General features: G+C 38.6%; 1 protein-coding gene across 2 annotated transcripts in view; it reads right to left on the bottom strand.

The window, feature by feature from the left end:
• The window catches only part of EVC (EvC ciliary complex subunit 1), a 50,987-nt gene that overhangs the window by 21,860 nt on the left and 12,349 nt on the right, over nucleotides 1-16,778 (bottom strand). For both annotated transcript variants that reach the window (XM_039728949.1, XM_039728950.1), the window contains exons 8-11: nucleotides 14,793-14,951; nucleotides 12,984-13,200; nucleotides 9,597-9,745; nucleotides 6,691-6,789 (exon numbers count right to left, since the gene is read on the bottom strand). In XM_039728949.1, coding sequence (XP_039584883.1) covers nucleotides 6,691-6,789; nucleotides 9,597-9,745; nucleotides 12,984-13,200; nucleotides 14,793-14,951 — 624 coding nt within the window. The remainder of the gene's footprint in view (nucleotides 1-6,690; nucleotides 6,790-9,596; nucleotides 9,746-12,983; nucleotides 13,201-14,792; nucleotides 14,952-16,778) is intronic.

The following is a 16,778-nucleotide window of genomic DNA, read 5'->3' as shown; positions in this document are numbered from 1 at the left end:
CACACCACCTTTATCTGTTCCATGTTTAGGTTTATAAATACCCTTTGAAGTGATTGATTTCTGCAAAACATTTTAATATTTCTCATTTACTGTAAAATATACAAGCTGTGCACTGAGAACTAAATTATTATTTTCCTCCTATGATCCCTCTAGGATGCTAATCACCATATTAATTAGCTGTTTCACAAACAATAAATAGCTTAACAGCTCCCTGCAGTAACCTCTTCTTATGGATAAAACTGAGGCACAACACTAAAAAACATGTTCACTACACCTTTGAGATGAGCCATCTCAGCTCTTTCCACTTTCTTACCTGTTTAAATGAGGCAGGATTTTCAGAATCCAGCTCCCACTGGCTTTCTTTAATTTCAAAGTATTCTGAATTCTTGCAAATTTGACTACAGCTTTTTGAAAATGAGTACTGATGAGAATTAGTAGCCAAAGACCCAACATAATATCCAACTTCTGATAATACTCTTCCCATTTCTAGTGATTGCTCACAATCTAGACATGGCAGTGTCACTAGGGGAACATTTGCTACATAGGTGTATCCTGTGCTGAAGTATTATAGCCCTAACTCCCTAATTATTATAGTTACAAGTTCCTGTTACAACAAGAGGCACAATTTATATCATCCTAATAATCTGTGTAGTTGTGGGCCTGGCTTAGCTTGCCAAAAGCAATGCCAAATGGTTAACTTGAATTCTCTCTTCTGCTGTCATTTTAAAATCCAAGACTCCAAGTTCTCAGATTTAACATAAACTCAAAGATACTGCACTTCTAATCTACATATCCCATACAACATTTACAGAATAATGGCTCTATCTCTTTAAACCATCTCTCCTCTGAACTTTACCAGCCTTTCAGGACATATTAATTCTCTTGCCTTTACTGGGTGTTTAGTGATACAAGAATTTCTCTATTGGGTCTGAAATAGTTCAGAAGGAGTCTAGAGGAGTCTGTGGCATTTCTACAGCAGTAGATCAAAAGATCTCAGGCAGGGTGTTAAGGAATTCTATTCCTTAACAATGGCAGCTAAATCCCTTTTGAACACATTTTGCTTTGGAACTGATAGCATTTCCCCAGCACAGCTCACAGCTCTGTTATTTGCCATGAAATATTTTGCACAGAACAAAAATATGGTATTTTGTTCCTGGCTGTCAATGACATTTTGTTCTCCCTGTACCCCCTGCACCTTCAAATTATACTGTATGCTTACCTTTGGCACTACCACAGTTACTGAAGAAAAATGTGATTAGGTCTGGTTCCCACAAAATGACTTATCTGTATATGTCACCTCATAAAAGTGACAATCACACGGACATCAGAGCCCAGGCAGCCCTTGCATGCCAGACCTAAGAGGACAGCATGCTGTACCCAGAGGCCACACCACAGGGACAACACAGTGGCCATGCTGTTTAATGCAGCACTTAAAAAATGTGGCAAAATGGCCTTTAAAAATTTGGGAGGGGGAAATACTAAGTCTACATTTAAGAAAGATTGCAGATGTGGCTGAATTCTACCCAGTGACTCAAGCTAACAAAATAGTTCAAAACTATTTGTAGTCTAAGGAATGTACTTGATTTCAAACTGCAATAAAGTCTGTCTGTGAGCAGGGATGGCACACCATGTATTATAAAAGTTATTTTTCACAGGAAAGAAAAGTACTGCTTCCAGGATCTTATTTTTGGACTAGAGCCTCTACAAATATTTTTTACAAGCTTCCTGATATGCCATCTCTTGTTTTTAGAGCTTTGACTTAATGAAATGTATTCAAATTGATTCTATTGACAGAACAGCTGATTGCAGTATTGAATGAACCTGTTTGTAGTACCTGGCAGTCAATCTCAAAGCTTTTTAAAAAATCCCCAGAGAAATACATAAAGAAATACCATGGGGTATACACGGAAATAAAATGGGCTTAGATTAAAACGCTGAGTGCATCTGAATTTTAAACAAGGCAGTAAATATATAATTTTGTCAAAAACCTGGGGAAATGCAAAGCTTATCAGATTTCACTCAAAGAACAATATTAATTCTCCCCCTTAAACCTAAAAGATTAAAAGGTTCCTACATATAGATGAAATTGTGAAGCAGGAAAATGTATTTAGAAAGGCTGGTTGTAGTTTATTTTACATGCCAGCCACTGAAAAGTATATATGCCTCAAGGAGTATATATGCCTCAACAAAGTATATATGCCTCAACAATGGTTGTAGTTTATTTTACATGCCAGCCACTGAAAAGTATATATGCCTCAAGGAGGCAACTGTACAACTATTTGTTAACTTGTGATAGAACATTTTATTGAAGGAATTAAGTATCTGATCAAAGCTGTGGAACACTGTTGCATGTGCCCCCAGAAGTTCAGTGGCTAGGACACTTGGTTAGGGGGTAAGAGATTCATCTCCCAAACCATACTGTATCTTAGGAAGGACAGAGATTCAATACTCAGATCATACATCCCATAAATACATCCAAAATTCTGGGACACTGGACACACACACCACTGGCCACCAGAAGATACTCCACATACACTCAGAAGATACACCACTGGAAACAGGGAAAAGCTGATTGCACGTACTTCTCTCTTCCATGTGAAGAATTCTGGAAAGTCAATTGGAAAACAAAATGTCTACTGGATTTTAAGCATCCTAACATCAAAACAGCACAGTGACATTGAAGTCATTCTTAGCACAAGTTAATAAAAAAGCTCCACTACTTGTTTTCCACACATTTAAAATGGAGGTCTATTGAAATTTCAGTCTTACCCCCTCACTGGTTTTTGATTTACCCAGAAGGCAGTTCCAATCTTCTCTGTTGGAACTCCTTTTTTAGAAATATGCCTTTGTAGACAAGGTTACATCGTTCATGAGATCTAACTATTAGCCAATTGTGAATCTGTATAGTGGTAAAATCCATTTTCTTATACAGTAAGGTAAGAGGATGACTTCAGAATGAAGGCTACCCCTATCAGACATCTTGTATCAGCTTTGACTGAAGCAACCAAAACAAACCTAATAGTGCCCAAACCCAGAATTAGAATGGGCTCTCATGGTATGAGTTCACAGATTTAATCTATTAGATGATGCTGTATTTTTGGGGTAAGTCACAGGGCAAAAATTTCAAAAGTGAGCCTTTGAGGTGGAGGTCTCTTGATAGAGATCTCCACCTGAGACAAACTGACTGATTCCCCCTAAAAAGATGCCAGCTCTTGGTACCCAAAAATGCAGTGCAGCATCCCTAACCATATCTCATGTTAACAAAATTACACATGGAAAGTAATGAAAGACCAAGTCTCAGAGAATCTCTACTTTTTATAAAAAATATTTTTTTCCCTTTTACTAACAATAGAAAAAATCAAATACTTTTCCTCAAACTCACAATTATGTCTACTGCCTTGCCTATTGATAATACTCATGACTTAATAGCTTTTAGTCTAAATTCTTGTGCATTTTATTCCCATGTCAAGCCAAATGAAATAACATTCTGGTGAATGGCTATCAGCAAAGGGGAATTATAAATGAGAATAAATTGTGTTTTTATGGTTTTGAAATAAAGGCAGAAGAAAAAGACCTATCTTACCACGTACTATGTAATTCCTAGCTGTTAATTGATTTCCTCTGTGCAATCTGCATGTCTGTTTTAATAACAGTGTTATCCCCCCAACCTCTTCACTTCTCCTTTCCCTACTGAAATACACGTGTAGCTCACACAACAACAACAACAACAACAAAAAGAGGGAAAATATTCAAGGTTGGTGACTATCTGATATGTTAAACTTGAGACAGGTTTGACCTAGCCATTAACCTGTTCAAGGGAAACAGAACTGGATGTACTGGGGCAGGGAGTGGGGTGGGTGGTGCATTACTGCTGCCATGTAATAGAAAATAATGGTAAAACCAGCACAGAATCCCTTCTATACAGGATCATTCTGCAGACCGTGTTCAAGAAAATATTAGGTTGATCCATCCAATTATATTTGCACATTTTTTCCTTCAGTTATGATATACTGTGATAATCAAAATAATTTGCCCTCATTTTTCACACACGTTTCAAAAATTAGTTATGGAGCCTGTGTCTAGACACAAGACTATTCACCTACAGCACACTATTTTAATCCAGTAGTGTGGCTGAAAGTCCTCCAAATATAACTCATTCATTCACTTCAGGCATCAACAGACTCCACTGACCTTGGTTAAATCATTTTAATTGATTTATTCATGCGTACACAAAACAAACCTACTCAATTATTCTATGCAAACACAGTCAGCTTCCAGATCATTGAATTTTTACATATTTATTCACCAATTTGGATAATTCTTCCATGTACTGTAGCAGTACAGACTTCCCTAGTGCTAGAGGGTTATATAAGTCTATCCTGATCTGTTTAAAAGGTGAAAAATGAAAAAATGGAAAAGGCATAGAAATTTGAGAAGGGCTTAGAAGAGCACTGTGGGAACAAACTAAGGATCTTCCACAAGGGAGTGGCTCTTAGAGGTTAGTAACACCTTTTCTTCTGTCCTGAGAATACTCACTGGTTACCCGTTCAGCCACATGGTGACCTTTTCCTTAAATTTTAACATCACCTTTTTCATTGAGATCGTGTTTCAGCTTCTCCATTTGCAAGGCAAATGACTGTCAGTTAAGCTTCAGGGAGTGCAGATCTTCTGGAAAGGCAACATCAGGCTTTGCAGTGTTTACACAAGTGCCCAAACCAGCTGGTTCTACAAAGTCCAAACCCAGTGGGGACACAGATCTGTAGCACAGAGCTGATGCTGCCATGTGAGGCTCGCTGGTACCCAGCTTGTTAATGCCTGCTTGTTTAACTCTACGTGAGCTGCAGTCACACAACTGCACTGTGGAGGATCTCAAATCTCTGAAATCTCCCCATTGCTACCCTGCATTTTCTTCCTATGACAAAACTGGAGCAGCTAAGTGAAGAGGTGAAGTCCTGCTGCCCAGGGAAAGACCTGTGCTTGTACCTGCTCCACTTCTGCTCTGGGTGTGTGGTGGAGCAGAGAGAGAAGCAAAAGCATTGTGTTTGTGAGATGCACCTCCTTCCTTTAACAACAAGTCTAGTTTTGCTTTTATGCCCCTGGCTATGGAAAACATGTAACCACTGCACTGTCCTCAGCTGCAGAAGTCAGCACAGCCCCATTTACCTTCAGTGGGGCTATGCTCATTTGTATTATCTCTTCTTTCTAGCTTATAAGGTATATTCAAAAGCAGCCTCCTCTTTTAAAACAGTTCATAGGATCTGTATTTGGAGTTAAGGGGAGAAAGTGTAGTTGCTCATTATATTAAATATCACAGTAAGAATATTTTATTGCAGAAAAAAGAAAGTGGAAATAAAGATTTGTGGACCCTCCTTTAACAGATGCCAGTTGAATCACATTACTTGCAGCTTTTCATGTCTGGCAGTGTTTGGATCTAGACACAGGAGAGTAGCTGTAATATGTAATATAATGGCCTAGAGCTTGGTGAACTGGCAGAATTCAAGTTTGTGCAGTTCTCCCGGCAACCTGGCAATTCTAGAAAAACCTAATTTAGCCAAACCAATTTCTCTTTAGTGGGAAAGAAAACTTAGCTTAGTACTGAAAGACATAGGATTTTCAGTCTTGTCTTAGTGTTACTAAAGTAGAGTACACAATAAAGGAAAGCAATATAATTTCATAAATGAGGAGGAACTGTGTAGATTTAAAAAAAAAATTGTTTAGTCTCCAGACTTCACATGAATTGAGGAATGGGATGGAGAAGTTAGTAACTATAGATGATGAACTGAGCACAGTAATATCAGCAAACATGTTGATTTTTCCTACATTACACAGCTTTGTACATTTAATCTACTCTGATTCACTGACTTCATTTTTTTATCAAATGAATTTGAAAAAATGCATATGGACTACTGCTAATTAAGATTGTATGGGTATATTAGCCATATGTGATAGGGACCACAAGTTTCCACAATATCCTGATCTGGTCATAATTAATAATGACAAGGATCCTGTTGAGCTGAAAGTGATTAGTTCCAGCCTAATTAAAGGTCACTACTGACTATGGTTTTGGGCTTCACCAGACAGATCATGTTATCATATTTTTTCTGCATAGACAGAAAATAATTAAAGATGATGCAAAAGCATGAAGCACCTGGAATTTTCCAAATCAGTAACAAAAAAGAAGTGTTAAAACATTACACCAAAGATCTGAACCTATTTCATGGAACTAACTAGAATAAAAAAATTCTCTGTGAGAAACGAATAAGAAGATTGTCTTTGGAGATGTAGTGAAGTTCACTTAGAATAGTATCATCCAGTAACAGTGCAGAAGAGATAATTATGCCACATTAATGAAATCTCCCTCCTGGCAGTAATAACATTGTATGCTCTCAACATTACTGCAACATTGTCAGCCACCTGGGCAGCATGTTTTGGCAGACCATGCAGACATTTTCTGACTAACATGAGGTTAGGAAACATAGTGTTTTGGAAAGATACGGGAAAAGGCAAGCTAATATGGAAGACTGTCCTGCCTCCAACTTCTGCATCATCAGCCCAGCTTTCTGGAGCTGTAATTCCTGGAGGTGATCCTTCCTGCAATTCCCCAATCTTCCCCAAGGCCTGACACTGTAGTGGGGTTAGACAGTCTTCAAAATTAATTTAGCAAATGACATTTATCACTAGAAGTGGCACCTTGTAGAGATCAGCGACAGCCTCTGTGCTCTCACAGTCATCCTCCTCCTCCAGATCCCACTGTGCTTGCCAGTGTTTCTCCATCAGCTCATGGTAAGCCTAAAACAGAAACACAGTAGGTATATTTAAATAGCAGAGAAGATCTTAATAGTTTCTTGTGATCCTTCCCTTTTTTTCCTTGATGCTCTTCCCATGTATCACTACAACAGTAATTGTTTACCTGGAACCATGACTCAGAGGGAAATGGAACTTGCCTTACCATTTTAATTTGAGCTTATCCAGTCTTGAGTATAAAATTTCTTAGCCTCAGCAACATGGGGTTAAATAATATGTAAATACTACTAGAAAACATATGAAGTTATCTGATTTGAAACCTGCCTTCCACTGTATAAATATCACTACATCACAGCCATTACTATGAAGTACAGTACAGCCACCTGACATCGCCATGAGACACCTGAGTTACAGCTGTATCCCACTGTACAGGCCTTTTGCACTGGGGTTGGGTCACCAGGACCCATGGTGATTCCTAAAAGGCTGTCTATGATGTGGTCCTGACTTGGTCCTTGGTCACAGTTTTAAGAGGGATGAATTTTTTTTCTTCATGCAAGGACTGTGACTGTGGATGTGTTGGGAGACTCATGGAAAATTGTATTTCACAGACAAAGACTACCTCAATTTACAGACTACTGAGTAGCATTACACATAAGTATTACAGATTTTGATTTAATCTGCCAAGTGCTCCCTTTCACTCCCATGGTAAATATGGCTTTCTTCATTAGGTATGTCAATAGAGCTCTGCTAAGGAGAACCAAAGTGCCCATAAATGCTTCAGCATTCTTGTAGAGGTAGACTTGAAAACTCACACATGTCATGGAGTCATACTTTATGATAGAACTTGACAAATTAACTGCTATAACTTGTATTTCCACCGTGGGTAGGCAGAGCCAGACTGGGTTACTGTAACTGACACTTTATGGTTTGTGTTCTTCATTGATCATTCCTTGATCATTCATTGATCATTCCCTACCAGTAAAAGACAAAATTAAAATGCTCCTTTTCCAACAGAAACACAGATGAAGGAGAAAGAAGGATATAGGGACTCCAACCTTTACTATATATCTCATTCTGTCTTATAAAAAAAATCAGATCTGCATCAACTCAATTGTTACCACCCTACTTGTGTGCAGAGCAATCTGATGTGAATGAAGTTTGTTGCAAAATACACCATCATAATTGGCAACCACCTAAAATTCAGCAGTAAGGTCAGTTACTGGCAAGGCTGCTACCATGGTGGTGTGAGCCCTTGATGAGATAAAGGGGGAAAGGCAGAGAAAAGAAGTGTTTTTGGTGGGTACAGCTCTGGGCTCATGGTGAGGCTTTGTAATCAATTCTTTTACTATTGGGCTGGCTGTGAAATTATGAAACAAACTTAAAATAGCTCCTCAGTGCCAAGTGGATTGTTCTCCCAAAGTAATTACTGTACTATTTAAGTCAAACCATGGGAGCTGCAGGTACAAATTTTTCTTATTCTTTGAAGAGTTTCTACACTTAAGACCCCATCTGTTCTGGGACAAAAGACTTTCTCACTGTGCAGCAGAAAGGCTTACATTTCTGACTTTCATAATTTGTACACAGGCATTTCATAATCCTAAAACTCAGCTGTGTTCTGTCCTGCAGCATGAAGTGCACATTGCCCCTCCCTGCTCAGCCTGTCAGAAAGGTGTTGAGTGGGCTTAATTAAACTCTAGACTAATGTTCTGTTCATCAGGTGCACTGAATAGAGCATCTCTTGCACAAAGCTGTGTGGCTGTACCTTTGTAGGGAAGGGGTCTTACAGCAAAATTTTTAAGCTTTGTTCAATGAATCTGGGATGTGTCCAAGAGTGTCCAATGGTGTCTAAAAGGAAAATACATTCACAAGTGTACACTGGCTACAAAAATGTGACAGAATTATTTGTCTCAAGTTATGAAAAGCCAAAGATACAAAAAGTGCTCTAGTCGTTTTGGAGTGAGGTGTTGCCAGGTAAGTGTGCATAAGAAACAGTAACTGCTTTATCCAATTCATACAATATAATTAAAGAATATGGCCCCATGGTGCAAAATTGCAGGGTTAAGACCAATAAATTCTGATAGTTTGCTGCAGATGGAATCTGGGTCTTCTCATACAGTAATTTTATCTACGTTATTAGATTTCATCAAAAGTTTAATGCTGCTGGATGTAGCCAGTTTCACCTTAAATTATTTACTTTCACAAAAACTGAGTATTGATTTTTTTTTAATTCTTAATAACTTGGGTTTGCAGTTGTCAGCAGTTACTCAAATTTTGCAGCTCTCAGCATTTACAGCCAAGAACTCTGATTTTGTATATTCATTTGGAACAATAATAACAAATCTCTATAGAAAATATGAGCACAAAAACGTTACACTGGCCATTGTATACCATATTAAATTATCAATTGCAAACCTTCTCTAAGGCATCCTGCCAGAGATCATAATTAGTTTTTCCTCTACTTCTCTGAAATTTGGCAAGTCTTTTGAGCCTCAGTAACCCCACTCATAGAAAAGCAATTAGATCAGTGCAGACTGTTTTCTTCTGTAATTCAGGCTGGATACTTTCCTCCAGGTATTTCCTGTCTTGAAGCAACTCACAGTACTTAAGTAAAGATGTTTTCTACGAAACATGCAATTTTGCATTAACCCCATTGGCATTCTCTTCCAATGCACCAACACCAATGCTGCAGGAAAAGCCATGGCAGCAGAGGTTCTGACCCTGCCCACCTGTGCTACCGCACATGATTCTCACAAGGACCCTAAATTCCCAGTTTTACAGAACTGGGAGAAATCTGCAATACATTTGGCTTTAAAAACTAATAGAACAGGGAAAATAAGCTTTTACTTGTTCACCTTGAGAAAATGATGAACATCTTCAGTAGGAAAAGTTTTGCTAAGGAGACTCTCACGTTCAGCTTCCTGTCTGCGTTTGAACTCTTCCTTCTTCTTCGCACGGCACTCCAGCCGTTTCCAGATCAGGTCTTTACTTTGTTGCATGCACTCTGGAACATAAACCACAAACAATTAGGCACCACAACTCCACAGGGAGAAAGCAGCATCTGCTACTGTCACACAACATAAGCTCACGGAGATCTGTTAGTGAGTGAAATAGGCAAGTAATCACCATGCAGGATTTGAAATTTGCTTCTTACCCTGATGGCCTTTTTAGATGTGAACTTCTAAATTGTTACATGGCACTTAAATCTATCAGGTTTTTGGACTGTTACCATCCTGCACCCTCCCTTTCACTGGTGCTGCTTTTTATGCAAAGGCAGTGTGTTAGTCCAAGAAACAGATTGCCTCATGCAGCACCCAAACCTCCCCCTCCTGCTTCAGGAAGGTCGGTAAGTGTCTCATTACCTAACTGAAGATATGCAAATGCTGCTGCAAGGACAGGGGCAGTAACATATGGTGGGAAGAAAAGGTCTAAAGCAGTGCTAGTTCAGATTAGCTTGAACTGGCATGCAGCCCATACATACCAGACTTCTAAAGTGAATCATCCAAGAACCTGCAGTAAAAGTTGTCAAGGTCCCTCCAATTTTGTGCTACTAATGTGGGACTAAATTCCTCCCCACTTCATTCCCCCTGTAGCTCCAAGTGATATATAAATTAACGAGTCTATTTGCATCCTGGGCTGCTGAGTGCAATCACTGCTTTAAATGTTCTGCCACTTCATGTCTCATTGCCTGTCCACCTAAGAAGAATTTTACTAATTTCCCCCAGTTACCCTGCCCCAGAGCAGTACTACACTCCTGACACAAGCAGCTAAAAAGAACAGTTACCTGTGGCTGCTGTTCTGCCTCTACACCAAGCTGCTTTAACTAAGAGAAATTATTTTGTAGAGAAACAAAAGGAGCACAGTACTGCAGCATTAAGAATGTTATTTATTCTCCATGCTAATTTGTTGTGCTTATCTACAGGCTGATGAGGCACTCATGGAACATTTGAAGGTGCACCAAAAGTACAGGAAAGCCTGTAATGAAAATATCACTTAAATAAATGTAGCAGTGTTTTACTTTTAAACACTATTGATTCTTTACTATTTCCTTATTTTGTACCCTAGGAGCACAGTCTTGCTGGCTTTGTGCTCTGTTTGTGAATTATAGGTACAGTTTAACTTTTGTATTTAGAAGCTCATAAGAAAGGTCAACATAAGGCTCTATTGGAATAAATGCTGCACTCCAGATAATTTTTTTAAAGCATGTTTCAGTTCTATCTAAAACCAGGAGGTTGATAATGTTCTTCTGCACAGGATGTACCAACTATAATATATAGTTATATATAACTATAAAAACCTACTTTGCATAAAAAGGCCTTGACAGAGGTATTTTTGCTTTGGAACAAGTAAAAGTTGACAAAAAGAAGGAAAAATCACCCACAGACAACCATATATGCTTAAAGAATGTTAGTGGCTGAACCTGTGTAAAAACTATGAACTAGGCATAGACAGTTTTAGAAACAAAAATCCATGAAAGAAACTACATCACAATATGCCTGTATGTGTGAATATCAGCAAACTGTTCACACAGCTAGATGTTCTGAAAGAGGATCAAGTCTGCAGCACCTTCTGTGATGAAATAATTGGCTCAGTAGATGACGGAGAGTGGTGGATATTGGCTACCCTGACTTCAGGCAGGTTTTCAATGCAGTCTCCTGACAGATCCTCACAGAGAGGAGGATGGATGAGCAGTGAGATGGAATGAAAACTTGCTCAAAGTCCACCTGGAAGCCAGCACCTACTGGTGTACCCCAGGGGTCAATACAGAGGGCAATTCTGCTCAGAAACTTGGATGATGGAGCAGAGTGCTAATTTAACAAGTCTGCAGAGGTCACAAAAAATGGGAGGAGTGGCTGATACACCACACATGCTTGTACTTCCATGCATAGGGAACTTGACAAGCTGAAGAAATGGGCTGATGCAAATCTCCTGAAGTTTAACAATGGGAAGTAAAAAGTGCTGCACCTGGGGAGGAACAACCCCAGGCACAAGCACATGCTGGGGACTGCCCAGCTGGAAAGCAGCTTGGCAGGAAAGGACCTGGGGTTCTGGTGCACACCAGGTTGAACATAAGCCAGCAAGTAGAGGGAGGGGATCCCTTCTCTCCATTCAGATCTGGTTAGGCCACATTTGGAGTGCTGTGTCCAGTTCTGGGCTCCACAGCCAAGTAAAGAGAGACATGGAGATACTGATCTTGGGCAACCAACAGTAGCTCAACCTGCTTGAGCAGACAGGGTGGACCACACAACCTCCAGAAGTTCTTTCAACCTTAACCATTTTGTGATTCTGTGAATTTATGATTGTAAGATAAGGCACAAATTATCACCACTAAGCCCAAAGTGAGTGAGCAGCACTGCAGCAAGAATATACCGCAACAAGACTGCATTCATTCTGACTATTCAGTTCACTGAACTCTAAACCTAATGCCATTTTGCTCTGACAATTTTCTTTAAATGTGTCCAAAAATAGCAGAAATGGTTCTGGAAATTGAGTTGAAGTGGTTTGCATTATTTTCCTTCTGGCTAGATGTTTACCATTATTTGCTGTGAGTGCTGATGGGAGGCACTGAGCCCTGAAACAGCACCTATCAGAGAAGATGGGGCTATCTTTCTCAACACTGGGCATTAGGCAACATACAAAATGACATAGAGAGAACCTTAAATCAGTGGTCAGTCAGCTTAGACTTTATTATGACTGCGTATTTTTCAGATAGGCAATATGAAGAGGTGCAAAAGGAAGAGGAAAATACTTCATTTTTGAAGTATTTTAGTCCGACATAAGAAAAGAGAGATTTATAGGAAGATCTTCAGCTTTAGCATTATGTTTTCAGAAGAGTGATAGCACAACTGCTTTGTATGTAGCACAACTGCTTCTGGCTTTACATGCTATCAGGAAATCCTAAGACAGTGTCTTATGTCAGCCAGTATGACCAGCAATGCCAAGTATGTGAACAGTAAATGGACAAATATCACAAATACTTGTAGCAAGTACAATTCAAATTAATGGAATTAGATTATATGAACTATAGAATAAGTACCTAGTAACACCTGGAATAAGACATAAAAGGCCTGAAGTCAAAGTTTCCATGCCAAACATATACCCTGCAGAATAAAACTGATCCTGGTCAATTCATTAGTATCTTTTTAAAATAGAGAGGTATATACAGCTGAAGTTGTAATTTTTTTTACTCTTTAAAGCAATGAGAATTCATGTAAGTCATGAACTCCAGTCTAAGTACTCACCATTACTGTAATGTGCCAGCTGCTCCCAGAAGGCCTTGTGCAGGTCTGTTAGAAGCTCTTCCTTTTGTCGGACTGAAAGATTATTCTTTACAGTTAAGTGGTCCAGAATATTTGACACAGTATTTAATCTACCCTTACACTCTTCTGGTATAGAGGACTTCAGTGAATCAATCATTTTCACCATAAGCTCCCAGTTGAATAACCTTTCCTGAATGTCCTAAACCAAACATAAAGTCCTGTTTAGAAACCAAGAATGTATCTGTAGTTGTGTTTTCCTTTCTTTGATTTTCCTTTCTTTGATTTGACTACTGATTCCTAGAACACGAAGAAAACCACTGAGGCTTCTCAAAACCATGTGAATCACCATCTTCATGTACTTAAATACTTCTGGAAGCCTTGGTCAGTGCAGGCTAGCAGTAGGTTAACTGCATGTTCAGTTGCAAGTGCTAATCTAAAATTATTGGTGTTTTTCATTATTTGTAGCTGTCAAGAAGACATTAAGTCTGGAAAATATTTTAACAGTCTTGCAGAAAAAACTTAAATACTCAAGAAGGATAGATGGACAGAAAACAACATGGAAGTCCTGGACCTCTTTTCAAGTTACTATATGGCACACCAGTACTTATTTTGAAATGAGGACATATACCTGATTCTGATAATGCTGTGATTCCTTCAAACACATGGTCAGACAGAGTTCAATACATATATTAAAAATTAGTGTAATTGCCTACAGCCTAGCAGCTTTTATGGCACTATTAAAGAAGCAGCTCATGATCACAGTAGAGAAAGATTTCCTGGGTGAAAGTGCAGCTGCTTTAAACAGTGCTGCAAGGTTAGAAAGAGTTTGACAATGCTGTACTAACTTAACAGCTGGACTTGATCTCAAGGCTCCTTTCCAAACCAAATGATTCTATGATTCTCTGACCTACTGTAATCAATAGAGATGCACCTACAATGAACTCTGCAATGAGATTGCAGCATCATCACAGTACTGAGTTCAGGCAGGAATATCTCCTGTATCTGTATCCAGATCATCTTATCTGCAGTCTGCCCCTCTGAAGGAACTTACTGTACAGCAGCCCAGTTTGGGTCAAGTGTGACAAGCAGCAAAGGCTTTTTTCATACCTGGCCAGCTCAGTCTACTGAGCTACTCCAGTGCAAAACTAACAAGCTAGTAATTACTGTATCTGTTTATACACCAAATTACTGCAATGATTCTAAATGTATGCTAATCTATAAATTACATGTAACTCCTTCAGCATATCCTGTGCAAAAAACAAGGAAGGATCTGTTAGATTTAACACAACATAAAGCACAGTGCTGGTGATGGAACACAGTTTTCCCTCTTCAGACCATATCCCTAAGAGCTGATAACAATTTTCAATTCAAATTATAGTCACTGAACACATAGAATCACCCTCAAATTTAAATTAGGATTTGTCAGTCAAAGTGGAATAAATATTTTGAAAGAAAACAAAATTTTGTAATGCCCACAGTAACAATTCTCCATCGACTGGATCTCGTGCTCTCGCTCCTGGTTAACCATCTGCATTAATAACACTTTTTCCTTATATGACTAGCTAAATGGAATTCTGAGAAGTAGAACTCAAGTGCAGAGAGATCATTCTCCTATCAATCTTCCCAAAGTGCAATGGAAGTTGAGCTCTTTACAATAAAGCTCAAAGAGACCAACTGGATTAAGCAATCTACATCACTCCTGAGGCAGGACTGACAGACTCTGCACTGACATAATTCTTTCTGTTCAGATTGACTAAACCTGTCTCAACTTTTATTTCTTTTTTACTTTACCATTGCCTGCAAGTCTTGAGATTCACTTAACAAGCTTTCTACTGCAATCATCTTCTCAGTCAGATCCATCATTATCTTCGTTGCTTTGGCACTTGAGCATTTTGATTGGTCCAAAAAATCCTGCTGGGCTTTGTCAGTCTGCTTCCAGAAGGCTTCCATCTGTGGAATATGAATCAAAAACAACCCATGTTCCCTCATTAATCATCTGGTATTTCATTACAGAAAGAGGCATATATAGGAGTCTACTGAAATATAAGTCAGACAGCTCTCAGTATTAGTTATATTGAACAATTTGCAAAGCTAAAGAGACTATTATGTATTTTATATATATAAATTATATATATATAATATATTGGTGGTGGCACATAACCAGTAGGTCAAACCTGACCTTTAAAATAACTGTAGTAATTCTTTTTAAGTAGCTAAGAATTTGTTAATTCTCTACATATTGCATCTATAAAAGCCTATAATATTTTTTGTATTGATACTAAAAACCCAGAAGATAAACTGCATCCCTTTTATTCTGGGAGGTTTATTTAACTGTAGGAGCAGGTATTCTAGTCAAACAACATTTTTACAAAAAAAAGAAAAGCTGAAAATCACTACTGTTTTACACCATCAAAGCTTTTCACAGATAGAGGCTACATAAGCATTTTGCTGGCTGGAATGAAATACTTTATGCCAACACAGTGCATGTGCCAATTCTGATAGATTATTGTATGGACAATCCCTAGTTTTAGGTTCTGATTCCACAAACATGATTGTGCACACTGTCAATATTCTGTGCCCTGTGGGATTACTCGTACACATGAAGGTAAAAAATTCATCCATCACCACAATTTCTATTAAGTACCCATGAGTTTCAGAGAAAAAAAAAGTGATTATGGCATCTGTGAGTATGGCAAAAACCCCTTTATATTCTCAGAGGAAGACAGGATTAGTTAGTTCATGGTACAGAGCTATACAAATCTGCATAGAGGGAAATTATTTTCAGTACAACGAAAAGCATCTGCAGGCACAAGAGTGACAGACCCACTGAAGGATGGTCGCTGCTGGTGAATAAATGCCTCATGCTGCTCAGCAAGGTTGCCAGCAATTATTTTTACATGACTAACTCTGGAAAACTCTAAACAATCATTTTTTCCACTGAGCAAAGTTAAAGTGCAAAAGAAACTTGACACAGATGTTCCAATGTTACCAGGACTTCCACTATAAAGCGAAGGGCTCAGAGAAAGCAGAGAAAATTCCCAGGGAAGCACTTAAGCACCAGACGTTAAAAAATGTTAACTCCTGTATGAAAAAGGCCCAAGGCTGAGATGATGGGCTGTTTGGTCCAGGGCTGAAGTGCCACGGTCAATCAGCACAGGTAGCTCACAGAGCTGTCACTCTCTCATTTTCATCAGCAGTCAATTTGCTCAAACTTCAAAAACAGGGTTGGGACTCAGTTTACTGGAGAACAGGACATAGAATATTCTTAAGCTCCAGTTTTCTAGCCTGAAAGCCATACTGACACAGTGAACCTACTTTAGAGGAAAAAAAAACCCAAATGCCTGCTATCAAACTGTATTTTCACATCAAAAAATGCAAATATATTCTCATGCAGAAAGCTGCTAAAGAAAAAGGTTTTGCTGAAGTAAATTAAAAAAACATACTAAAACATTGCCCAGCAACTATAGTCTTAGTACTTCTTTCTGCTGGAAAAAAATTGTAGGCTCTTATTACTCCCTTACTCCCTTGATAAAAGCAAGGTGCAAGGATAACATTCCTAAAAATCAGGCTATACATAGGCTTGAAATAAATCTTATCATCAGACAAGCACCAGACACTTCTCAGCTGATAAAACAGTAGTGTTTTACAAAAAGCATAAAAAATGTTTTATCTATAAAAACATATTCACACCCAAAGGGAGTTGGAAATATTTTGCTGGGGCAAAGAAAAATATTTTCAGGACACATAAAAAATACTAACTGTGGAATACTCAACAAA

Source organism: Passer montanus, unplaced genomic scaffold (assembly GCF_014805655.1).
Source record: "Passer montanus isolate IOZ18808 unplaced genomic scaffold, ASM1480565v1 scaffold67, whole genome shotgun sequence".
NCBI lineage: Eukaryota > Metazoa > Chordata > Aves > Passeriformes > Passeridae > Passer > Passer montanus.
This window is presented reverse-complemented; position numbering and strand designations above follow the sequence as displayed.